Here is a 27892-nt window from a genome sequence, read left to right on the forward strand (position 1 = left end):
AAACAAAAAAGAAGCCGAATGTTATGACAGTGATAATAGGTTTGACAGACTTGTCTTGACATTTCGACAGGGTGTCAATTTACGTTTTCGATTTTTATTTATCAAGTTTAAAATAAATTCTTAAATAGTTGTTAAATACACGTAAATTCAGAGTAACTATTCAAGATGTTGGCTTTAATGAACAGAATATTAGACTGGTTCAAAAGTCTTTTTTGGAAGGAAGAAATGGAACTAACATTAGTCGGGCTGCAGTATTCAGGAAAAACAACTTTTGTTAATGTGATAGCGGTAAGTACATACTTGGTGAAGTTTTAGTTTAATGAAAAAACATTGTAAATATCAAATATTGATTTTTTCATATATGCCGCATATATTTATTTTACATTTACATCTAAAACTCAAATATAAGTATACTTTTTTTGTTCAAAAATTGATAAGATATTTTACATAAAGAAACAATTAAAAAATGTGTTTACAGTCTGGGCAGTTTAGCGAAGATATGATTCCAACTGTAGGATTCAATATGAGAAAAATTACAAAAGGCAATGTCACAATCAAAGTTTGGGACATTGGAGGTCAACCAAGATTCAGATCAATGTGGGAACGATACTGTAGAGGAGTTAACGCCATTGTGTAAGTTTTTTTATTAAAATATTCTAAAGTATCTTTTTCACTTGTATGACTCATACTTATTATCAATCAGTTAGCAGTTGCTTTGCTAATAAATATCACAAATGAAATTAAAAGTTTTTCATACATTCATAATATGAAGCTAAAGTTATCAAGCAAGGCTTCCCAACATGGAGCCTACAATCCATAGGGGGCAATTTTATTTTAAAGGGGGATAATTCGAAAATGAACTCGACAAGAGTTTAACCCTTATGATCTGAGCTATGCAATACTAGATTTCGCCCAATTGAAAGGAAAAAAAAACAGATTCTTAAATAATTTTGATACCAAAATATCAACGGGGTTTTTGACGCCATTAAGTTAACCTCCCTGTGGAAGACAACAGGCTTCGCTCTAAAATCTCTCTAAACAACACAGCTGTTCGCATTTATATCAAAAAACTTCAATTCATGAAGAAGGTAAGTGGAGGCGACTCATAAAGAATCTGTCTTCCAATGATACCTAGCAACAAAAGAAGCTCACAGGGGCACCAAGTGACTCTGAAGCAGATGAGTCAAACAAGTGGCGCTATAAGCCAAGATTAGTCTCAAAGATCACAGGTCAACTGACTGACACCAACTGAATCTGAGAAGAATTTCTTTTCTTGACAGCCATGGGTGTATTTAGACGAGATTTCATATTAATTTGGGCTTTTTTTTTAATTAATCTTATAATTTTTCAAGGAATTGAAGAGGTGAAAGGAAGATGTTGCTTTTAATTTACATCTTAAAATTATTTTCAATTTTAACTTTTCGTTATATGTTTTGAAAATTTACTTACTGTGTTTTGTTAATAATTTCCTAGTGCTTTCTTCCTAAAACCTCTCATTTAAGTTACCTAATTGAACAATTCAATTTTTTAATATTGAAAATTATGTATATGTTACAAAGGAAGGCATAAGAATTTTAGCAGGGCTCGGTTGGGGAATGGCACAAAAAAATTGGGAAACACTTTTAGTGAATCATCATGTTGTTATTGTAAAATTAATCATACTATTTGCTTTAGGTACATGGTGGATGCTGCAGATCCTGATAAAATTGAGGCTTCCAGAAATGAGCTTCACAGTTTATTAGATAAACCACAGCTAGCTGGCATTCCTGTATTAGTGTTAGGTAATAAAAGAGACAAGCCACAAGCATTAGATGAAAATGGCCTAATTGAAAGAATGTAAGTATCTTTTTTACCTTAATGATTTTTAGGATTATGAATTGCGAGATTCATAATGCTAAAATTTATTCCATTCTCTTTAATAATAATTCTTCTCAATTCTTCACAGCATAATGGCATAATTAATTGAAAATTTTTATTTTCAAACTTGTTTGGTCATGATTTAGGGTGTTTTGGCGATATAAAATGCTTAAATCCTGTAAATTATGGAAGAATGTTACATAAAAGTTATGGTAAGTTCTATCTTTCATTTCACCGCGTGTAGCGCTCATTGCATATCAGGATTTAGCCACTTGGAGGGCCCATAATCCCTCATGTGAAAACAAAAGATCGTCATTTTTTCAGTCGGAAATCTTTGCTGGTTTGCTGGTTAAGTTGTGATATTTGTGATTGTGTTTTTATGATTACATATTGTACCGGTTTTGCTGATAAATTCAGTTATTGTTGTAAGTGATGTCGACTTAATGTAAACGTGTAGCTTTGTCAATTGCAGAAAAACTTGAAATATTGTAAGAGCTAGATCATGGTATAAGTGAGACTGGTTTAGCGCAGCAGTACAATTTTGGACATTAAAAAGCAGCATAAAACTATCAAAGACCATGCTTTCAAATTAGACAGTGAAAATGGGAGTACAGAATGAAAATCAATGATATCAGCTGAGAATGAGAAGCCGGATTTAGCAATGAATACTTGGTTTATAGAAGTCACGGACAACCAATTAATAGACCAATGAAAAAACATTGCAAATAAACCAAATGATTAATGGTGATCCTAATTTCAAAGCTACAACTGGCTGGGAGCTTGACATACAAAGTGAGAGACTGTCAACTGATGTAGTATCTGCCGAAAATTTTAACAAGACATTTAATGAATTTTGCAAAGCTGGTGGTTTTGAAACCAAGAACATTTACAATGAGGACAAAACAGGTCTAAACTGGTAAAAGATACCAACCAAGTATCTTGTTTCCAAAAGGGAAACTGCAGTGCCTTGTACCCACAAAGTCAGCAAAGCCCACATTGTTTGCGCTATCTCTACTGGTATTCACAGGCTTCTGCAAACAAAAAAATCCAGGATGAAAACATATTTTTGGTGACTGGTGTGAGAACGTTCCCACGTGTGAAAAAATATCAACAAAAAACAGGTTCAACCCGTAAAGTGCTCTTACTCATAGATAATGCACCAACTCGCCCATCAGAAGTTTTGAGCTCACATGATGGCAAGTTCGATGTGACGTCAGTCTTACAACCAATGGACCAGAGTGTGATAGAAACATTTAAACAATTCTACATAAAGCAATTTCTGCAAATGCTGCTTGTAGATATGGAAAATGGTGAAGAATCTGTGTTGATGGTTAGGTCCTAAACCACGAGTTTCCCCAGAAAATTGGGATACTGGTCCATATGATCCTTAAGAACCACAAGAAAGTAGTAAGTATCCTGATGAAATAAGAGAAATCATCAAAAAAGCACCGGGTTTTTAAGAGTGTGACAATGCCAATATAAACGATTAAATTGCGACGTCGACAATCCTGGTTGTCAGATTATTTCTGATGAAGAAATTGTGCAGTAGGTAAAGAACGATAATCAGGAGAGGAAGAGGAGGATGGATAAGAAACTGAAATAGAAAATGATGTCTCAACCCACTATGAGGTGTCTACCTGTTTGGAAAAGGCTATGAAGTGGCTAGAGCCTCAAGCTGAGTGATTTCCTTTGTCAGTATCCTTAAACATACAGTGCTGTAATTTCCATAATTAAAGGTGTTTTGTAAATTCCATTTGCTGTTTACTGTGTATATATTTATAAAAGAGTTGAGTTATAGTATATTATTCATATTACAGTGCTAAATTTAAGTCCAACTCAGTTTTCCAGATTTTCTATTATCCGGATATTGACATGCATCAATTAGTCGGGATAATCGATGCTCTACTATTATAGAAATTACTTGATTCCAATGTTATATTTTTTATTGTAGGAATCTTTCGGCCATTCAAGATAGAGAAATCTGCTGCTATTCAATATCTTGCAAAGAAAAAGACAACATTGACATCACACTACAATGGCTCATTGCACACTCTAAATCTGGTATGCGTTAATTATTTATAGAATTGTAGTATATATTATAAAAAGTGCTAAATTTTAAGAAACATCCTTCTTGAACAAAGTAAACATATTTACAATTACTCTTGGTCCTTGGAGATTATATTGTTGTTTCATACAGTGATATTGAAATTTTAAAAGCGTGATTATTTTATTTGAACAAGTATGGTGAAATATTGGACATTCTATATATAAAATTAGTTTTCTGACAACATACAAAAAGTACTTGATATTTCACTCCACGGAATAACAGTAATTTGTGGATTTTGTAACTATCAACTGTTTTATGTAAGTCTTCAAGCAAGTATACTGTGTGAAACAGGTGTGGAAACCTGATATTTCATGCTATTATGAAATATTCTATTTTCCTTACTAACAGCACAATATACTATTTAAGCTTCTATAACTGAAAATTGCAGTTCATGATAAATAATTAACATGAAAATCAATTTTTTTTGCTTAGATTATGGACAAAAAAATTATAATGTAATATTTGAGATAATATTCTGCAGATTACAAAACCGAGCCTTGAACAAATAATTATTTGATTAAACTTTCATATAATGAATTTTTTTTTGATAAGTAAACAGTTAATATTTTTTCTTTACCTTATTTTGAGAACTACAATATGATACAAGAACGCATAAAAAAGTTACGAATTCTAAGAAATATGACATTTGATGTTATTAACTGTCTTTTGTAATCTTATTTTATTTGGTCTAACCATTTCTTTCTTGGTCTAACCCTTATTGTTTTTATAGTATTACTAACCTCTATAATTTCTCTTGCTCTTCTGACTTTATTTTCTTGATCTGTCCACACCAATTATTTGTGTATTATTGTTTATTCTACTTTTATTTATTCTTATTATGTCACCTTTGTAATTCCTTTGTTCTTTATCTTAGTTTTCTCACTATTCTTCTCAGGTCATATTGTTTGTCTTGTTTTTGTTTCAATTATAATTAGTCAAATTAATTTTAATATGTTCAAAAATTCATTGGCTCATCGAAGCCAAGAGGATATTTATTGTTGAAAATGGTCTAATATGATTTGGCTCTTATATTGGAAGAAGAAATTTCGATTGGATTCTGTTATTTATTGTTAAATTAAACAATTTATATACAGGTAGCAAATATTTTTTTCAAATTGCAATTATTAAGATTTAATTGAAAATTTTGAAAATGTATTTATTGATAAACTAGTTCCAGTAACTAATACACCTTTTTTAAAAATCTTTAATGACACCATTCTTGTTTTAAATTCAATCAGCTGTGTTAAATAGCTTATAAATGTCATGCTAATGTATATCAAATATATTTTTGATGTTGCTTTTTTTCAGTTAAAGTTACTTAGAAAGCACAAAACAAGACCATAGGTAAATTTTACGAATTTTACCTTAATAGATTTCAAATAATTGTTGATAAAAAGTACCTATTTGCGTAGTCAAATCAATATTTTTTCCATAAAACTATCTTTAGGTTTTGTCATATTGTGTTCGGCCTTTTCATAAATTCCTACACAAAATCACACTAATGAGATAGTATATATAATACTTATACTGTTTTTGTATACACATAATAGGATAAAAACAACTTAAACCAGTTAAAGAATGTAAAATATGTTGACTTTGATCAGTTTTGGTTTTTGATGTGAAAAGATCTTGGACCAGTTCGAATTGATCAGTGGACCAGTATAGTTGAATGAAAAACCAAAACAAAAATACATTCTCTCTAAGAATAATTTCTCCTAACAACCTATTAACAATTATTAAACATCCCGAGGAAACATATATTTCCAGTTTGGGTCAATTAATCTAACATATAGTTGCTTTTTTACTTAAAAAGTTTCCACGGTTTAGCACCATCTTTGGTTTGGTATAGTTTGCTTTCTTGGAGTCGTTTCTTTCCATTTGCTCTAAATTAAAAAAGGATTTTTCAAAAAAATTTCAAAATTTAAAAGCGGCGATTGAACGTTAAAAATGGAAAGGTAATTCAATTACGGTAGATGCAAGCACTAACTCAGCCTTGGTAATAATTTTGTGCTAAATTTATCCAATAATTCACCACCTTCCTCTTCGTCCATCAAAAGATTTGAATCGGGCGGTTCAATATAAATTTCCTGAATATCAATATCATCATAGGCTAACTGAATTGCTTCTTCCAAAGTCAATCTATGTGTATAAGAAAGAAATATAAGATTTAAGAAATTTTCAATATTTTGTGTAATGTAATATGTTTTTAGGACACTATATACAAAAAATAATGTATTATTTTCTAAAAATCTAAGGACAAAATGCAGGGCTGACTATTTTACAATATATTTCAATTTAATACTAAAACTAAATAAAATTGTAACACAGTAATAGAAAGTCCATTTTTTGTCACTTTAAACTTTAAGGTTAGGCTTAACAGTTCCTTTCTAAAACTCAATGCACTACTTTGTAAACACGCGTCTCTATGCTTTTTTTTGACATTCAACGATAGACTGACCCACACAACATAACAAGGGTATGTTCTGTGGACTGACTGCTGCTGATTACATTCCTTCATAGCAATATCGCGCTGCTGCCGTATTTTAAATTCATTCTTCAGCGATACATATGAGTAATGCTTGCAGTTGATGGGTTAAAGTGGAGAATCATATTTATACATTTAACGTAAATCAATAAATCATGATCAGATTGCAAATAATATTAAATAACAGTCTTATCAAGGGTACGATTCTTATTGCCTCATAAAAAGAATATCATTTTATGAATACAACGCTATTTTGAAGTTAGGTTTCATCGTATTCTTTGTACTTTTTGTTACTATTTAATGGTTTTATATGGGTTAAAGTAGAGACACTACTACTAGATCTTCGTAGCCAATTGTTTTAGTGTAGCTTCCAAAATGTACATTTATTTGGATAAATTAGCTGAGAAAGTCTTTTTTTAAATGGTAAATGCATATACTGCAGGATTTTAAACTTTTTTGTCTTCTGTAGTGTATAAAAAAAATTCAATAAAATTCTGTCTCCCAAATATGTGCTAGCAATGTATTAAGTAATTTCATTAACAAAAATAAAGTAACACCCAGTATATACGAACCAGGTTTGGCTTGTTTAGACACACTGTATGACAGACAGACGAAATGATGTGTAAAAAAATATTTAAAGGGATTCGAGAAGTAGTCATAATGAAAATAAATTTATCCCATTAGTTATTGGAGAAATTTTTTTAGAGAGCAAGAACTATTCACTAAACACTTTTAGGATATTCATTATGCTGATGATTGTAGAATGTAAGTTAAATATAATAAAAAGTGCAAAGGGTTCCAAAAATGTATAATCTTCCTTGGACAATATATTCAAATAATTTTGGCTTAGAGTTGTGCTACTTGTGCCATAGATCGCCTATATTCAAAAGATTTCCGACAATGTTATTAATTTTAAACAAATTGGCGGCATCTAGGGATGTGAACTTTGACTAATAATTTCATCTCCATCACAGAAAACTGGCAATTTCAATTTTTATTATTGGTTATTTCAGGGTTATTCATACTACATGTTACCTCGGAACAAGTAATAAATTGTCATTTATTTTTTTGTTTCAAAATAGGTGTCAAACTTGCATATATTCAAGATATTAATCACAAATATACATAATTAAATTTTGATAAGTAAATGCAAAAAATAAAAATCTGACACCTTAGAATTGTAATGTTACGTAAAATTTTATAAAATCAGTGAAATGATAATTCTTCAATCAATTCTAGAAAAAATATTAAAGAAACAAAAATTAAAAGTTGAAAAATATATTGGGTTGGTAACAAAGCAATTTCAATTTTATAGTATAGAATAAAATACTTTTTTTAACAAATCAATGAATTTTTGGCCATCTTTCTTTCAGCTTCATGATCCCGCGCTAATAACATTTCTGGTCCTTATCAGCATAAAACTGAACCAGTTGCGATTGAAGGTCATCGTCATTTGTGAAAGTTTGATCATTCAAAGAACTTGGCAAACTTGTAATCAAATGGTGCCAGATCAGGGCTGTATAGGGGATATGGCATACCTTCCCAGCTAAGCTCCAATAGTTTCCCACGAGTTGCCAAAGATGTCTGAGGCCTTGCATTATCATAGTGGAACATTAAAACGTTCCAATTTGACAATTCTGGCCGTTTTTATTTAATTGTTTTAACCAGTTTCATTAATTGTTGACAGTAAACATCAGAATTGATCGTTTGGTTCCTTGTAATCCCACCAAACTGAAAGCATGAGATCTTTTGTTCTTTTTCAGCTTTCGATGTGGTTTGTGCTGGTTAATCGTATTTGTTCCATGATCTTTTTCGAACTATGTTACTGCACAAGACTCAATTTTCATCACCAGTGTTGATTCTTATCAAAAAAGGGTCGGTTTCATTTCGTGCATATTGCGTGTGTTAAATGAATTTCTTTCAATTCGTGAAGTACCTAAATATCAAGCTTCTTAACTAGCCCAAGACATTTTAAGTGTTTTTCAATTGTTGTGTGCAATATATGTATTGTCTTCGCAAACAATGGAACAGTTTTATGACGATCCTTAAGCAAGACTCTCTATCAGTAAAAAGCGAAAGTACTTAGTTGCAAACCTTATATTTCGAAATAAAAAAATGCGTACAAAATCTCACCACAAATAAAACAATTTATAACTTGAATGTGTAAAAAAGGTACAGTTAATACAAAACCAGCTCAATGGTTAGGAATTAACAAGTATAAAATAAATTTTAAAAACAGTGCTTCATCAATACGAAATAATTAATATAAAATTAACTTTAACTTTTCTGATCTGAGTAAAACGTCTATAAAATAGGTGGTTTTGTGCACATTTATACTTTGATTATTTTTAATGAATAATTGCTGCCTTTTGATTTTTTATGACCAGTTGGTTATGAAATACAACCATTTTGCAAAATTTCATTTCATACACATGTATTTTAAAATTATATTTGTCTAATGGAAGAAATATAATTTTTTCAATACTATGCATTGGGTAATTAGGATTTTATTATATTTTTGGTACTCATTGTATTATATGTTGCTGGTTTTATATTGGATGAAAGTGGAAACACTACTGTAATATATTTATTGCTTGTTAGTCTCGAAAATTCAGAATTTTAGATCCTATCAATAAATTTTTTAGTGTAGCGTTTAAAATATGTTTATTTCTATATTATGTGTATGTTATTAATATTATGCTGAGTTATCTAGTGAGATTTTTTTATATTTACAATATATTGATTATTTTCATAGTTTTCCACTAATTTTGGATTACCGATTAGAAATTTGATAATTTCAAATATAAAAAAATATATTGTGGAAGTTAAAAACAATTTTTTAATAAACTCCCGTGTAAAATTGATATTGTGTTTTATTCAACAATTTAATAAGCAACTTTTTGTCAACCCATAATATCGATTTTTATTTTTAATTTCTTCAATTGTGGAATTTTTGTGCAGAATTGTACTATAGACATTAATAATTGTCTTTTTATAAATAAAAACATTGAAAAACGATCAATATTTTATTTCTATTTATATTAATTGTTCCAGATATAAATATTATTTATTTTTGTTTCGTTTTGCTTTTGCACCCTTTAGAGCTCCTAATTTTGCCGCATTGATGATGTGTTTAAATTGTCCAGCAACCTTGTGCTTTTTTCTGCAAAAGAAGAGTTCATGACCATTAATAAATTAAAATTTATTAATCAATTGGTGATATTCAAACAGAACCTACTCACTATTACACTATATGTTATCGTATCGAGAAAGGCCGATATAAATGAATTACCTTTTGATATTTGTGATGAAAACGCGTGTCAGACAGTGTAATTGTGATTTTGGTGTAGTTACAGTAAATAGAACGTTTAGAATTTGGTCTTTACTGAATTTTTTGTAATGACAAATAAAAATGCAAGTTTTCATTACACGAGGGTTGTTACTTAAGTTTTGAGATAGACAAATAACTGTTTTTCAAAATATTCTCCTTTAAGCTCAATACACTTTTGCATACGTTTGAACCAATTGTCGAAGTATTTTTTCCATTCCTATTGAGGTATCTCCAAAACATGTGATTTGAACGCATCAAACAAGGACTTCAAAAACTTTGTCTTGCTAGAGAATGATTCGTCTTGAGATTGGTTTTGAATACTTCTGGCCAACAAATGCTGGTGTTTTAAAAAGTGTGAAAACCGTATAAAACAAACTATTATTCGCTGATATAGCATTCTTTCAGTCCTTATCTGAATAACTAGAGTCATTCCTTAAAAAAAGTGATTTCCCCCATTTCTTTATGAAGACCTGATTTCAGTTCTAAATAACTTAGTGAGGCGGTTCGTTGCAGGCGAAATTTTTCAAAGAACTATTTTAAAATAGACATTCTCAGAAAAGATGCCAATGGTTTATACTGCAACCTCAAAAAAGTGTAAGATATCAATTTAGGGTATGCTACAAGAGCGGCTCTGAAAAAATGCATTGGGGCAAAGATAAGGACATGTTGATCTTTCGAAAGGCTTGTAGAAACTGTTAGATGTATACGTTTCCCAAACTTTTAGAAAAATGTCCCTTAGCATTCAAATTAACTAACGCAATAAGTTTCCTCAATCCTAATAAGACTGGTAACAATCCAGAATAATCCGTGCAACTCATGTCTGTAGCATTTGACATTTTTTTTAGTGCAAACAGATGCAACGCAACTACATTGGAAGAAACAGACGGAGATTTTAGAGATATTGTTCTGACGAATCAGATCACTCTAAATAAGATTAAAAACTATTAGAGGTGTGTGTGTATTAGAGTAGATGATTTTTTGATGGAAATTATCGAAAACAGTAGTTGTAATAAAAAAGTTGTTATAACTTCTAATCGTTTCTCATAGGAGTGTGACAGCAAAGAGAGGATTTTCTATCAATAAGGAGATTTTGGTTGAAAATTTAAAAAAAGGATCACTCATAGGCCAAAAATTAGTGTACGATTCAGAATTCGTCGCCTGTCACGATCTTATAGATGTCTTTTTAAACACCCCGATTAACTAACAAAACTCAAAAGAAAATATCTACCTTTTGTTAAGTGTGGTACGTTTTAAGGGTAAATATGCATAAGGGTCCATTTTTCCTTTCCTTTTAACGTCACCTGCAGCCTTTTTGGACTTAAATTCAGATCCTGGTGTACTATAACCACTTTTAACTGAAGAGGTACTTCCTAAAGATCTGCAATACATTTTTAAATCAGTAAGATTTATGATAGAAATTAAAAGTAACTCATATCATATTTACATATAACTTACCTATGTATACCAACACCACCAGTTCTGTATTTCATGGGAGGTTGAGAACTCGAACTATATCCACTTTTTACACTGGAACCAGTTCTTTTCCTCTTACGGTCTGTTAATAATACAGTTTCAGCTTTGCTTTGCGAATCGTCTTCACTCTCAGAGTCGTCAGAAAACTTGAGTTTATTATCATCATCACTATCAGAAGATGAGTCATCTTTTATTATAAGTCTGCCATCGGGAGCAGTTTTAAAACCTCTATCTTTATCAGACTTTTTCTTCTCTACTACTGATTGTTGTTTATCCACTGGTTTAGTAGCTGGAAGAAACATTAAAATTACTAGTGTATAATTTTAAATTTTCAACAATTCGAATAGATGATAATATACTCTTACATATAGATCAGTCAGTTACAAATGACTGTTTCCTAGTACATTTTTTGTGTAAAAAGAATAAAAAAGAAATCTGTCAAATTAACAAGAAATAAGGAGACGACATCGACATCATTTTAATGCCTAAACAGTCTCTATTAACCTAAGAGCATCACTACAGTTTGGGTTCAGAAAATCACCAATTGTCAAATATAATGTTGAGAGGATTCCAGATATTGCACGATGATGTGCCCCAATATAAGAGCAAACTAAAGGTTAGCAATCATACATACAACTAAAATTAAAGGTATGCACAACAGCTGTACTAGAAGTGATTCTAAATCTCCCACATGTACTGGGAAGCGTGGCAGAGAAAACATCACTTAGAATATTCAGAAACAGAATCACCAAAGAAAACCCATTCCTAAATAATGACCAGCCCTGGGACATGTCTCAGCACGTTGCTTCGAAAAAGTTTAGCTTTAAGAAAAATCTTTGAAAGCAAGTAGAATCAAAACACCATACAAGAAATGAACAGAAATGCCATTAAATGGTATACGGACGGATCTAAAACAGCAGACTGAACTGAAATAGGAGTGTACAGGCTCAGAGCCAAAAACTCTGAAAGCCTGGGCAACACACCAAGCATTTTTCATGCAAAAATCTATGCAATCAAAAAATGTGTTCAGTTCAATCTAGAGAGGAACTATCGGAAACAGGAGATCATCATTATCACCGATAGTCAAGCAGCCATTAGACCTCTAAGCTCCAATATCATAAAATTGAAACTTGTTTGGGATTGCCTAGAAAAATTAAGCGAGCTAGTTAAGAAAAATAAAGTTACTCTACAATGGATTTCGGGACACGCCGGAGCGAAGGAAAATGAAATAAGCTCGTTAAAGCGGATGCAGACAAGCCCTTCATGAGACCAGAACCCTTCTGTAGTATCAACTACAAAACAATGCAAAAAGCACTGGAAAATAAGGTAGATAGGAGCAAAACATTTTAGTGGACAACCTACAGGGCTGAGACAGGCAAATACTCTTCTAGGGGACTATAACCAGAGTAAATCTGCTGAAAGTATCAACCTAAGTAAGAACAATCTACGAATACTAACAAGAGTTCTATCGGGGCACTGTCGCCTCAACAAACACCTGGAGACGCTAAACTTAGTCGATAATGTGGCGTGCAGATTTTGTTGCACAGAGGACGAAACCTCTATCCACAGTATCCAGCCATCCCAAATTCTAGACTTTTTAAAAGGAGTGGGATACATACAAACTAAGGTATGCGATAGTGGTAGATCAGTAAAAATACAGGTCTACAGAGACATGAAGATCATTGAGAAATGTCATCTTATTGCTCCCAGATTCATTGTTGACTTATTAGAAAATTTTCTTTTCATGCAAGAGAATGCACCACTGCAAATCACAAAAATAATTCAAATTCACCCCGAAGAGATCGAAATTCAAGGCTAACAGCCAAATAATTGCTTGGATTTCTCCAGCTAACAGCCCTGACATCAATCCGATGGAGCATCTTCTGATGAATCTTTTACTTAAAAATATTGATTCTATTTATTAAATAAGCCCAAAATACTCCGAATTTTCATTTGATACTTACCAGTTATCTTACTAGAGACGTTAGGATCAGTAAAATCGACAATACTCTCGGGATCTTCTTCGATCCATGTTTTGGGTTGTTTTTTACCTTTACTTTTTAGTTCATCTGTTTCCATATCTTCAAATTCTGAATCTGAGTCTGCCAAAATGTCTTCAACACTAGAAACATTTAGAATTGTATTTAAAAAGTACAGCACACTAAAATTTTAGCAAATTCCTGTACTGTTACAAATATTAAAAATAACTTAAAATAATATTTGTACTGTCTTTATGATGTTGGATCTAGTGGAATATATTTTCTCACCGTGTCACCATGAAACAGAATAATTTAATTTACCTCTTTGGCTTAGCTTTAACCGTAAACTCTTCATCCTCACTATCCTCTTCATCTCTTTCAGTTTCCTTCCTTCTCTTTTTTCTTGCGTTTAATTTACGTAAATTTCTCAATCTTTTGTACATGACTGTATTAGTTGGCGGTACAAAACGTGTTAATGAATCTGCACCGAATTTTCTAACTAATCTATCAAGGATATCGCGAATTTTAAGTCTGAAATGTCGGCTGCAGTCTTCAGTCATACTTGTTAAACCTTTCATCTGAAACAAAAATGTAAATTACTGAAAGAAAGGATTATCTTTCCAAGGAATAAATTATAATGCTTGTAATTACAATAAAAATACCTAATATGCCCACATATATTTATTCAATAGCCCCAAATAAAAAAATCAAGAGATTTGAAGCCAAAATATATCTAATAACAGGGAAAGAAGAATGTAATTTAAATAGGTGGCTTATAAAAAATGTTAAAAGGGAGGACCGGTACATGGTAATTGAAAATAACCAAATAAAAGTACAGTTGAAAGGAGGATAATATTGCAATTAGATTCCCTTTTACTGTAGTAATCTGACAAGGTAACTTAATTTTAAAACAATTAATATTAAAGAATCACATTATGAGGTGAACGTTACTTAGAGTAGTTTGGGGTAAAAATTCATTAAACAGAATTGGAGATCAAGTGTAAATTACAATAGAATATTCTTTTTATGTAAAAAGCAAACAGAAGAGTGTAATAGTTCGAGTGGTGCTTGCCGCGTGGAGGTGCCTGTGGATATTGATCTAAAAACTTCTGTAGGTTGTGGTACTCGGGAAAAACCTGCCTTGGTGGCTGATTCCACAGGCTTGTACTACTCCAAAGAAAGTCCGATAAATTGACGTTATGGGCGTCTGCAGGCAAACTCAGTGTTCATGAGTCACGTCTGTCTGTCGAGTAGATCTTGCAAGAGTAGTTTAGTCATCTTAGGCCAATGTATTTTATCAAACTAAAACTGATATCACAATCCATAAATAGTTGGATGGTCATGGGTCAAAGGTCACAAAAATCGATTTTTTTTACATTTCTTCCAAATATCTGGTTTTCTGTGGGTTTCACGCTATTTGTATTTATCATCGATATTGTAGAGAATTCAATTCTCTACAACTTTTGTATTTAACATTTTTTTACACTTTGAACTCTTTTCGAGATAGAGGGTGTAGAGCCAACGGTAAGAGATGTGTGGTCAACGGGTAGTCCCGACAAAAAACTCATATTAAGGTTATAAAATTATTGCTAAATATATAATTATATTAATATTATATATTAAATAATTTTAAGTAGGAAATTGTTATGTCACAACAGTACTTCAATAGAATATTGCGATAAATTAAAATAAACTGAACTAATCGATTACGTTCTACCGGAGTATAGTGGTAATGTGTGTATAAAGATTTGTCTTTTGTTGTTTTTATTTTCATTTGCGTCATAAGCTAAGATAATGTAATTTTGAAAAATATTAATATTACCACAAGTGGTATATGATGAGAAACTCATATCAACAAATAATTATTTATTCAATCAATGCACTATTAGTTTTCTTATTGAAAGTTTTGAAAAACTTCTAAATTGTCGCGAATGCAAATAAAAATAGAGATCTACTGTGTGAGAAGCCAAATCAATGCAATTAGGCAAAATAGAAAATTCATTGTTTATTCTGCAACTGATATCAGCAATCAAGTGAAAGCAAGTGGTATGAATGTATGAAACAAGATGGTAACAAACAACCGAGAAAATGTTTTCCTACGATTATGTATAAAACTGATTGAATTTAGTGAAATTATTACATTGTCTTACCTCTCTTTCTAAAGAAGATGCTACTATGGGACTAGGTAAAGTTGTATTGTAGACTTTAATGAAACTTAAACAAGACGCTACTATTTCCCTTGTAGGAGATTCCATTAACGTACAAATATTGTCTAAAATAATTTTAATGTTTTCCATTCCTAAAGTACCTACAATGAAATTATATTTATATATGGATATTTTATAGAACAGGGGTGAACAAAACCCGGATCCGGCCCGTTGAAAAATTCTGCATGTAATTTTTTTAATCTCTTATATGCGATTTTATTGAAATCGACAGTATTTGTTTGCGTAATTTACATATAAATAATGAAATATATAAATAATAGGTAGTATTATAATTTGAACAGCTGTACCATATCCCTACTTTAATGTATGCAACATATGTACTCTCATAAAGTGGATGGTTGGCTTATTACATAGAATTGATAGTGTACTACTCTCATTCTTCGGGGGAGGACAGGGACGACAGGCACTAGTCATTTACTCGTCATTTCTTTTGAAACTAATATTTGTTATTTTGCAAATATAATAATAAATTGAAAAAGTGGACTTTTTGTAGGTAAAATCTTAAGACATTGGTTTTATTTTATTGTAATAATTAAATTATTTATTTGTAGGCATTTGTAAAATGAGTCAATCTAAAAAAAGAAAAGTTGATTTGGTATGCAGAAATTTCAGTGAAGCATGGACTGTACTATAAAATCGACTTAACAGTACTAATTTGAGTCTGGAAAATGGCACTTTACGATACCCCTGTACTTTACAGTACTTTTAAATTCTCCAATCCCGTTTGAAATAATTAGAAATAAAAAATCAATTAACAGCAATAACTAAACTTTTATTCTAATTTTCAAATACCAGAAACATTTATTGTCGGAATTACTGGATGTACTTCTTTATTTTCAATAATGCTGGAAGATGTGTGGTTTTGGTTTAACACTTGTATAAAAGTTTCACCCCCTTGTATCATTTTTACTATTTTCTTTTTGCTCTCGACGGATAGGCATGGCTAAACGATTTCTCGTTTTCAATAGATATTGTAAAATATTTGAGTAAACCAACTGATTTATTTATATATAATTTAATGTAATAGATCATATTTCTTTAAAAATTACGTGACACATTTTACTGGACACAAATTGTTCGCATATACACCTAAGTAAGTCAATTTATTATTTACTGTTAATGTATTAATTACTGTTACCTTTTAATAACTGTCAAATTTTTATGTCCAAATGCTTTAAAATGATACTTATAGTGTTTCAGTCAAAAAAATTTCTTAGACAGAGAAAGTCCACCCAAAACATTCGCGATATAGTCCTCCGGTACGGGAGACATTTTGAAAATTTAATTTTTTATACATATGCATATAACCAACCTACCAGAAAAATTATGAAGCACAGAAGCTAGTGCTAGTATAGTACAACTAATAAGCCGAGGAGAACCAGCTAAACCCGCTATAATTAATGTTAAAAATTCTTGCATTTTATCATGTTCTAATAAAGTATTTCCTATTGTATTTAAAACTTCGTAAGCTGTAGCTCTGCATTTTTCATTGATATCTTTGCAACAAAGCACAGCCTCTGGTATAATTGATTTTATCAACTTGCTTTCATGATCTAACTGTGGTTGTGCTTTAACAAGGTAATTCAAACATCGCAATCTAGCTCCTTTACTGGAAACTGCAGCAGAATTCAGAGATTTCATTAGGACACGTTGAACCTGGAATATATTAGAGACAATTACTGATGTAAAATCAACGACACTTATGCTTGGTTTATGCAGCCAAAATTAAGAATTAACATTAAATTAATAAGTTGAATTATTAGTTGAAAGACACTGAAATGATACTTGTATTTCATGCAGAAAATTAACAATAAACTTAAATTGAAATTAAACTAAGAGTTCACCAAGTTTTAACTTCTTAATTTTGTGAGGATGAGCACACAATACGTCAGGACAGTTAGTATCGGTGGTATTGTATTGTTTACAATATCCTTGGTGTTTTATTTTTAAAACTGGACAATGGAACACTGGTAGACAGGGTCAGAAACTTTCCACTTTGTATGACAAAAAGAACCCATACAAGGAATTTCTATTGGTTAGGTTATTTTTAATTATCCAGCATAAAACAAAAAGTTACCACCAAGAAAATTTAGTTTAATGTTAATTATAATTTTGGTACCTTGGAAAACCAAGCTTTACTAAAGAATAATTCTGGCCATAAAAACTCCATTATGAATTAAACCAAATATGATAGATCATTAAAATTAATTTTTTTGAAAAGTTCAAATAATCAGTCGTATAAGAAACATTCATCTCGTTATTTGATAGGTATGACAAGCATGTGTTGTTAAACTGATTGAAAGGCTATTGAAAAAATCAACGAATTTGCTTTGAATTCGCCATTAAAATAATCACAATACTCTTATATAATGTATATTAAAACCAGTGTACTTGACTGAATTTAAATAAATGATAAATATTAAAACTGTTTCAATAAATTCGAGCTTTCAAAAATTTCTTCTATCTTAAAATTATGGAATATTACTGGATCTGGAATATTTAGATAAACCGGAAACAAGTAAGGGGTGCATTTTTCTTTTTATTTGCAATAAGACTTCTTTACAGTTTTTAGCAATTTCATATAATCACACCACTCAATTTAAATTTAGCTAATCTTTAGACTGACAAAACTCACAAAGTCCTACATGTGGATGGTTTTTTATCTGCAGCGTTGCTAATTTATTCTAAACCTTCAAACTGAGCTTACTGCAGCATTTGAGGAAAAAAATTGTCCGGTTCAGAGATTATTTGAGAGTGGTTTGCATTATTAGGGTATCGATCTTCTACGTTATGCACTATAAATCAAGTCAACAAAGTCAAATGAACCTGGGTAGTTATCATATATTCCACCAACGAGTGGAGCAGCTCAACAACATTTCAATCACGTTTATTATCAAATTCAAACTTAGCTAGGGCATGATTTAGAACACCAAGAATGGGGTTGGACAATGCGTAACGAATTCCTTGAACCTATCATGACTATTTTTCCTAATTACTTAATACAATATTTTGTAACTGCATGATGTAGAGGCGAGGTTACAGTGCTCATTAGCTTGCTACCAGTGTAATAGACAAATCATGAATCACTTGGAGACAAATATCGTTGAAGACGGTAATGAAGAGGAACTTGAAATTTTGCAACAGCAGGACGATGACGACGATAATGATGAAGAAGAAGAAGAGAATTGAACATGTTCTCGAAATTCTTATTAATGTTGACAATAATAAATTTATAAATTATAAAGATTAAAATTTTAAACTAAAGCTTAAATTATCAGCCAGCTTTCAAATTGAAATGGTACAGTTTTAGTGAATCTCTCACTAGCACTTGTATTGAGATAAACTGGAGACAGGTAGGGGGTACATTTCTCTCTTTACTTGCAATAACACAGGATATTTTGGATTTATTTGAACTAACAAATGATGAACCTTAAAATGAATATTTTTTATTTACAGTTTAGCAATTTGCAAGGAATTTCATATATTCACATCACTCCATTTGAAATCAGCCAATGTAGAGAGTGACAAAACTCACAAAGTCCGAGATGTAGATGTTTTTTAATAGTAGTAATGCCTATGAGTTTATCTACAGCTTTGCCTAATTTAATCTAAACCTTCAAATTGTTATACTACAAAACAATTGCCAGAACAACGACGATATATTACTAATTTTTAAAATATTTTTACTTCAGTCTATAAAACCTGTAGTTTAATGAAAATATCTCACCTCTTTTCTGTTATTTTTAATAAATACGTTGCATCCTTCTGAATCGCTGCCACATATCTCTTCTAATAACCTATAAGCCTTTTTCTGTTCTTTGTTATTTTTTATTTCTGGTAAGTTTTTAATGCATTGTTGGTATAATATTTCGATATTTGAAGCATTTTGATAAGGCACCAACGCACGAATAAGGTCTAATATTGATTCTTTAATAAAATGATCTTCCGGTTCATCTGAACTACTATTAAGACGATGTATTGCGTTCACAAATAGTTGTTGGGTAAGTTCAGATCTTGCGATGGATAAATATAACTAAAAAATAAATTTCGACACAATAAATAAAATTGATAATTGATGAGTGAGAAACACAAGAAATCTAATCCATTGTTGTACCGACTGCACTCACTTTTATTGTTTCTAAAGCTGCTAATCTTTGACCTTCTTCATCAGTACCAATGGGTTTAGTTGTATAAACATTGAACAATATAGGTAAATAATTTTTATCAAATCTGCTCAACTCTTGTAAATCCTCTTCATTATTTGAATTCTTGGCACTGGAAATTAATTTTCTCAAAGCAGCCATAACTGCCAAACGAAGTTCTTTTTTATCAGAAATTGCAGTGCCCATAACTTTAGCTATGGTCTAAAAATATCAATTCAATATATCTTGATATGATTTAATAAAAAATTAGTTATAAACTCAGTTATCAATAAAATAGTTCATATAATGCTACTACTCACTTTAAAATTATCTTTTATGTCACTTGGGCAGTTACAAAAGCATGGCAATAGATTCCACAGTTGCAAATAGAGCAATTCTGAGCTGTGCGCTCCTATTCCATCATTGTTCTGTGCTAAAAGAGCAGATCTTCGATGACAGAAAAGCGCTAGGGGTAAAATACCTTTCACAAAATAATCTAATGTTGAAAATCTAATGTTTTCTTTAAGTACTGGGAGTAACCATGATCTATCTATGTTTAAGTCACCGTTCGGTTTCTAAAATAGGAACAAATAATTAGAAATGGTTATGTACTCAAATATCTACTTATACAGGAATATATAGATGTTAAATAAAGCAATTAATCTCATTGGAAGAATCTTCTATAAAGTTTGTGTAATTATAACGATGCCTACTTTCAATTACTGCAATAATAGTAAATATAGCTGGACATAAACTACTGGTTGCGTAAGAATTTTAAGCAGATCTTTAACCAACAGCTTCAGTACTCGGATGGTTTTGTTGGCCTGTTGAAACATTTTAATTTCACTTATATGTAGACAATGTCAGAGTACCTAACTTCAGAAACTATGTAAGTGAACAAAAATTCATATATTTGGTTTTTTAGCAAAGCCAGGTCAAGAGTAAAAGATTACATAAAACAAGTTACTAAACAAACTATAGTTTATGGTGGACAGTTATGTCTGATATAGTCATCCATCTGAGTTATTGAAATAATTGGTAGCCAAACTGCAGTTTATTTGGCAGAAAAAAAACAGAAATTAGTTTGAAAATGATTGTAAATTGTTGATTATGATCTTAAAATATTCATCTATAAGATGTCCCTTTTCAGAAATAAAGACAAGAAAAATACCGAAATAACCATATACATATTGCGGATATAAGCCCCTGGACAAAATTAACGCACCACTCATATTTTTCTCAATATTCTTTATTTATTGATAACTTACTGTACGACAATAGACCATGGACCTTTGTTTTACAGTGACAGTTGTTATTTAAAGTTGACTATATCACATAATCTTGTTTTGATAGTAATTCGTACTCATTCAAGACTACAACTGTGTTAACATTTTCTTAGAAAGTGCTGATTAAAACAAAGTTTCTGTCAGAAATAAGCTGTTGATTGTAATTGTTTTTTATTACAAGCATGTTTGGAATTTAATTTGGGAGTATATCAAGTAAAAAATGAACTACCAAAGAAATTTGTAAATGGAGAAGGCAGTACAAGCATCGACTCTCCTGAATGGAGGATATTCAATGCGATATGTTGCTAGTTTATTAGGAAGACATCATTCCAACATCAGTCGCATAGCGAGGCGACATAATGAAACAGGTTCGTGCCATCAAAGACCAAGACAAGGGCGAAAACGATGACGTTTACGTAAAGCGGGATTAAGCAACAGACGACCAGGCAAAAAACCCTTGCTTACCAGTGAACACAAATTTCAGAGATTAAATTTTGCAAGACTACATAGGAATTGGACCATCAATGATTGGAAACGGGTTCTGTTCTCAGATGAAACTAGAGTTAGAGCCTTAACGGTCCAGATGGACGTGAGCATGTCTGGCAAAGGAGAAAGGTGTGTCAACTATAAAACTCTAAAAAGTTTTGGGAAGGAATTTCCTTTGATGCTCATACGGAATTGGTTTTTATAGGTACGAGATCTATGAATGCCTAATATTACTTACACAACATTATTGTCAAACATGTAATGTCTTTTACTCAGTTTGTGAGCCTAACTTTTTATTCATACACGACAACGCTCGTCCCCACGTGACTAGACTTACATTGTGTCAAAATTCCTCTTATTAGAGCAGCCACCTAACAGTCAGGATATGAATCCTATAGAACATCTATGGGACTATCTGAAAAAGAGGATTCGAAGTCCTAGCTTCCCTGATTCTAATCAGAACCAACTCATAGAGGTCGCTATTGAAGAATGGGAGAATATACCACAAGTTTTGGTTGAACATTTGATATCAAGCTTGAAACGAGGCATGAATGCAGTGTCAAAAAGAAGAGGAGGGCCTACGCGGTATTAGGGTTTATTCTCTTTTACTGATTTTTTTTCTTTTATTTCCAATTTGGAGGTATGATAGCTTATTCATGTATTTTCATCAATAATAAATTTTTTTGGAAAAAATAAGGTTATATTAATGTCTTATTCGACTAATTTGTAAGTGTTCATTATTAATTCAATGTAACTTAGTTTCATTTTGTGTTGATATGATGAATATTTAGATTAATTAAAGTTTATAGGCAGTCCTAAATAGCCAAATAAAAAAGAAGGCAACAAATCAAATTAATATCATAATTAAGTAACTCCACGATGGTCATTCTTGTTAAATTCACTATTTCCATTACAAATAATTAAATGTGTAGTACCTTTAGAGATATTACGTCTAAAACTATTTCAGGACCCATAGATCGAATAGCTGCCCCAACAGCATGTTCTAATTCATTGTTGTAACTAAACTTATAAGAATCTCGTAACTCTGCTAAATTTGTTAGTAGTCCTAACAGCATTTCGCTACAACTCCCACCAGCAACCTTAAAAAAATGTTCAGTTATTCAACAATAGAATAATATTTGTAATATCACAAATAAATATATCTGATAATAAGTATTTTTTTAAAATTTAACATAATTAGATGCCAGCCTTGTTTATTTTATATATAGGAAATCCAAGAAACATAATAGAAATAATAACAAGAGATGTGATACACAATTTATATAAATTCAAAAATACTTAAAATGAATTAACCAATCCAAAAACACGTTTGTATTAATATATTTGCTTCTATTTTTAAATGTTCTTTATCTCAATTAATTGAGGAAAAACTAGGCAAAGTTAAGCTTAGTTTATGCAGCCAAAATTAAAAATTACCATTAAACTAATAAATTAAATTACTAGTTGAAATATACTAGATTGGTACTTGGAGTTCATGCAGATAATTAACAAAAAATTTAAATTGAAATAAAACTAAGGGTTCAATAATTTTTAACTTGATGTAAGATTAAGTGTATGGCTATTTTAAGAGAAAAACAATGACAACAAGGTAAAAATCCTTCATCAGACGCGAGCGCATTTTTCATTTGCTTAACCGGCTAGATATTTTAAATTAAAATATTAAAATTAAACTAAGAAGTTAAAAATTGCCATCAAGAAAATTTAGTTTAATGTTAATTTTAATGAAGCTTAAGATGAGCTATAAGAAAAAGTTACAAATAAGAATCAAAAATGGAAAAATAAGCAAGAAAAACCTGAATTGGTACAAACATATAGTAAAAATGAAAATAGAGAAAAAAGAGAAAAATAATCGAGACTGGAAACACTACTAAAAACGAAAATGGAGACCAAAAGATAAATAGATAGAACAAAAAAATGAACTGGTGTGAAAGAAACGGATATAAAAGGGAATGAAACTTTCATCCAACACCTGGAAAAGTAAAAGGAAAATAAGATATTACAAGAAATAAGTGATAATTGGGGAGAAAGCTTTTGTAATTCTATATTTTTTATTGCCATAAAAAAATTATAAAAATAAACACCACAAAGTTAATAATCATGTTAGATCAAATTATTCCATTGAAATAACACTTACCTCAAATAAAACACTGATAACATGCAATACTTGGTGCCAGCTAGCATTATATTGATAACTCAGTCCGATCTGAATACTTTGTATGCACTTTTCGATTTTAGATCTGTGTTGTTCTACTAATTCCTTGGTAGTACATCCATTGATTAAGGCATCTTTTAACAATATTTCCAAAGCGTGAGTGGCACTTGTCATTATTTGCGCTTTTTCAGACAGCCACAAATGAGTTAGAACATCAAATATCTTAGGCAATGCGGCCATTGCTAATGGAACATCAACACTAAAAATTCAAATGAATAATGGACAGCAAAAGGACTGGAAAGCAAATTAAGGGGCAAAGAAATTAGGGTTTTAACAAAAAAAAAACAAAAGTTAAGATCAGAAATCAGATAGATACTTACTCTGATAAATGTACGTGAGCTTGCTGCATTACAGTTACCCAAGCTTGTGTAGGTTGAACATCAGAAATAGACGGTTGGTATTCATAAAGAGCAGATATTAACTGAGCATTTAACTTTGCTGGAACGACAGTTCTCTGAGCAGAAAATAACGCATAGAGTACTTGCATACCGCAAGATGTAACAATGGGATAATTGAGTGTCATTAGCTTTAATATAGATTCACAACATTTCTAAAAAAAATAAAATTTATGAATCAATCTATTGCACCAATTAAACTGGTAAATGTCTAAATTTATCCAATTGTGTTCGTCACTTGTGTTATCACTCTCCAGCTGAAGGAGAAACGCACTTTCATCACAATTGAAAACACTTATTACATTATTAGTTATATCTAATAGATCCTTAGATTCCAGATAAGCTCTTATTTACTCAAACCATTGTCCAATTTTCTCTTTCGATGCCTTTTTTCGTGAGTAAAATTTTGTTAGACATTTGGGTTCTTTTTCAGAAATGAACTGAACCATTGTCTACCCGGGCCAGAATTTCTGAAAGGATTCAGACGTTTCTTTATTTGCAGTAAAACTTGTACACTATCTAATAACTGATCTTTATGAACAAGGTGATGAGCCAAAGATAGTATCCATTGTTCTACCAAATATTCTTCTTCAGAGGTAAGAGGTGTAGTTGGTCCTGTACAACATACTAGAGGCAGCTTTTCATTTGACTTGTAATACATAAGGTAATTCTTGGCACAGAGTATAACGTGGCGAGCGTAGTTGCTACAGCTTCTAGATCTTCATTTATCTACTCTTTGGAATATGAATATTTTTTTGGTACTACATCTGCAATAAATGAGTTTCCATTAACTGACACCTGATGTGCCAATAATTGACACTCATGTCAATAACTGGAACCATTAACATTTTAGAACTCTTAGCGAGAGATGAGCTTTGAAAATAATTGGTACATGGTAATAATCACTTGATACAGTCATTGACACCTACGCCAACTTCAGATCATATGTTTTATTGACTAAACCTTATCCTCGACAATATGAAATAAATCAAACATATATATTATGGAATAAAAAAAAATATTTAAATCAATTACCTTAACTAATCTCTCAAATTTTCACGTTCAACTGGTAACGAAACTTTTCACATTTTGGAACAGGCAGTTATCAGCTGATTTGTTTTATAGCTGGTAAGGCGTTGCCAAATATATTGAAATTGAAATTTTTGTATTGAAAACGGCTCATTTGGTGAAGATTCAACTTTAGGTGACAATTATCGGAACACTGTCAATAACTGGTGCATTTACCTTATTATGGAAAAAACTAACAATTTTTTTTTGTTAAATCATTTATGACTGTTTGATTTGACTAATAACCAAACTGCAGCAAATTAGGATCAAATAGGGAAATGGGAATCCATTAGAACAGTGAAGCATATCATAATTTACCACTATATTTTACAGAAATTTGCACTGGAGAGCTGGAATTAGGTTTGTTCAATATTTCACGTTGATATTCTTACATTGTAAAATACTCTCCAATACTGTATATGTTATAAATGAAGTACCTACTTTTATTGATAAACTTACTTAGATATTTTACATGAAAAACTAGCAACAATTAAAATTGTTTCTTACCTTAATATGATTTTTAGAGAAATAGCAAATTATGTCTTTCATCAATCCAAGAATATGTAAAATAGTAGTTTGTCCAGCTTGAACTGAAGAAACTAAAACCGTACCTGAAGTACCACCCATGCATGAGTCAAGAGTTTGTTCACAGAATTCTGCAGCTTTATCAGCAGCCGGATTAGAGGAATTTTCTTTTAAACAATTGCCAGATGTTATTATTATTGATACAGCACGTTGAGCTGCTTTTCTCCACTAGAAAATATTCAATAAAATTAGCAAACAATATATCTACTTGTATCACCATTTCCGCTCACTTTAGGTTTAGTATGTATACAAAAAGGATTCAGCAACGCATTGAAAATCTGTACTGTATATCCGTGATACCAAAGTGCTAACTCTTGGATTTTTAACAAATGTCCCAGAATTCCAAAAATTGATTTCATTATTGTATTATTATCACCATCTGAATAGTCTTTCAAGATATGCAACATCTTTAGAGTAATATCATCAAAATATTTCTTTAAAACTCCATCTGGAACTGTTTTGATACCCATATTTAAGAGTGCCAAAAGAGCAGTTATTTGATCCTCATTCTTTTCTTCTGCATTGTATACTTCTTTAAGTGTTGTAATCTATATAAAATGAGAATAAAATTATGCCAAAAAAAGAATTTGGAGTGAATATGGAGTAAGAAATATGCTTACAAGACAACAATAATACTCTGTAGATGTCCCAGTGCCACCCTGCTCTTTGATAACATCAGTAATTCCTGCCAATATAGCCAACATTTCCTTATGTAAAGCAGAATCTGATCGGAACACAGTCAAGAACCTATTAAAAGACATGTTGCTGCAATTTGACCATTCTGATGCAAATGATTTCATTGTCATATAGGAAGATTGGGTTCCAATAGAAGACTCTGCATCTTCTTCCATTTTTGCAGGTTCTTCAGCCTTGGGAACAAATGATTGTATTGCATCATGTTTTCTTAAAGCATCTGATGTCAAATTGCTGGGACCTGAAAAAGAAAATTTGGCCAATATTGTTAACTGGGAAGTATATGATACAAAAGTAAAATATTAATATATTTAATAAAGTAAAAGTAGACATATAAATAAAAAACCCTAACCTAAATTTTCCTGGAAAAAGCGAGATTTGGCTATATCCCTATATTTTGTGATTCCTGGGTTTGAACTTGAGCTCTGGCCTTTCGGCCACCTTTTTCCCTTACTCTGACCTTTTAATTTACTTCTAAATTTTCCCATTTCTATCCAAACGTGGTTTTATTCTTAATTTTATATTAAATTACTGCTTGTAGTTTGTTGTAATACTGTAAAATCAATGAAATAACTTATTAATTTTTAGTTTCATACTAGCAATTAAACTATTTTAACAGTTAAAAATAAAATCTGAGTACCTACAGATAGCACAACATATAAAAAACATTTTTTGGTTATGTGCATTGGTGGAGGATTCACGACCAGGAATAATGCCTCAATATAAGAAGCATACAGGATATAGTTAGGGATAACAATGAGCTTATTATATATTTTATTCTAGTTATTAAAATGTTTTATTTTAATCAATTAATTTAGTTTGTAGTTTTATAATTAGGATTCGTAGTTTAGTATTGGGTTATGTGCAGCAATAAAAGTGTATTTTATTATCACCATATACTTGCACATTTTCACTCTTCACATTAATCACACTGTAGTACTGGTTTCTTCTGGAGTTAGTATTGATACACATTAATACAAAGTTTACAATTCTAAGCTGTTTATATGATAAATTTCTTCTGGATGGTAATTCCACGTTGATACATTATTTGGATTTAATTATTTGAAGATACGAGATTTGTTGTGCCGTGTGGTGATTTAGTTGCCAAATGTATTGAATGAATTTTTTCAATTATATCCCTTCTCTAATTCTTCAACAATTATAAACGCCACTATTTTTTTGAAACTTAATTTTTAATTAATGGGCTCTATTATTTTCTATTTCTTTTTATATTTCACGAGAACTTTCCGGGCATAGTTAAAAAAGGAACTGGTGATTATTTCTTGGTAAAAAGTGAATAACTTACTGGACAGTAATAATGGGGATTGAAAAAAAGGAAAAATTTGTTGACAGTTTTCATAATCTCACTAGTTTTAACAAACTACCCACCATAAAGCATATTTTAGGTTATGCACACTATAAGCACGTGTATTTAAATAATACGAGATATGTCAATGTCAAAAATGTGTCAAAAATTTTCAAAGTTCTTCTTAGCTTAGCCTGTCAAACTAAAAGACAACAGTTACCTTCAACAAATGTCAATA

The 27892-nt window shown here is 31.0% G+C and overlaps 2 protein-coding genes across 3 annotated transcripts; one reads left to right on the forward strand and one right to left on the reverse strand.

Annotated features, from left to right (window-relative positions):
* Positions 1-15: 15 nt before the first annotated feature.
* Positions 16-9467, forward strand: LOC130894637 (ADP-ribosylation factor-like protein 8). Its single transcript, XM_057801560.1, has 4 exons — positions 16-288; positions 479-633; positions 1675-1836; positions 3809-9467. Exons 1-4 carry the CDS (start codon positions 166-168, stop codon positions 3927-3929), a joined length of 561 nt encoding a protein of 186 aa, XP_057657543.1. The 5' UTR covers positions 16-165; the 3' UTR covers positions 3930-9467.
* LOC130894636 (RRP12-like protein) lies at positions 9463-27798 on the reverse strand. 2 transcript variants are annotated; one of them, XM_057801558.1, is made up of 18 exons: positions 27738-27798; positions 26701-26901; positions 26276-26589; positions 25886-26203; positions 25578-25823; positions 23928-24157; positions 23530-23806; positions 22310-22474; positions 19923-20177; positions 19588-19824; positions 19188-19493; positions 16777-17116; positions 15383-15540; positions 13554-13810; positions 13218-13375; positions 11236-11542; positions 11009-11158; positions 9463-9612 (listed from the first exon to the last, which is right to left on the reverse strand). In XM_057801558.1, the coding sequence occupies exons 2-18, from the start codon at positions 26834-26836 to the stop codon at positions 9513-9515; spliced, it is 3954 nt and encodes a 1317-aa protein (XP_057657541.1). In that variant the 5' UTR covers positions 26837-26901; positions 27738-27798; the 3' UTR covers positions 9463-9512. The 2 variants fall into 2 exon arrangements, with proteins under 2 accessions (XP_057657541.1, XP_057657542.1); XM_057801559.1 differs by having other exon boundaries at positions 27655-27791.
* Between the last annotated feature and the right edge of the window lie 94 nt (positions 27799-27892).

This window comes from Diorhabda carinulata, chromosome 5, assembly GCF_026250575.1.
Source record: "Diorhabda carinulata isolate Delta chromosome 5, icDioCari1.1, whole genome shotgun sequence".
Taxonomy (NCBI): Eukaryota; Metazoa; Arthropoda; class Insecta; order Coleoptera; family Chrysomelidae; genus Diorhabda; species Diorhabda carinulata.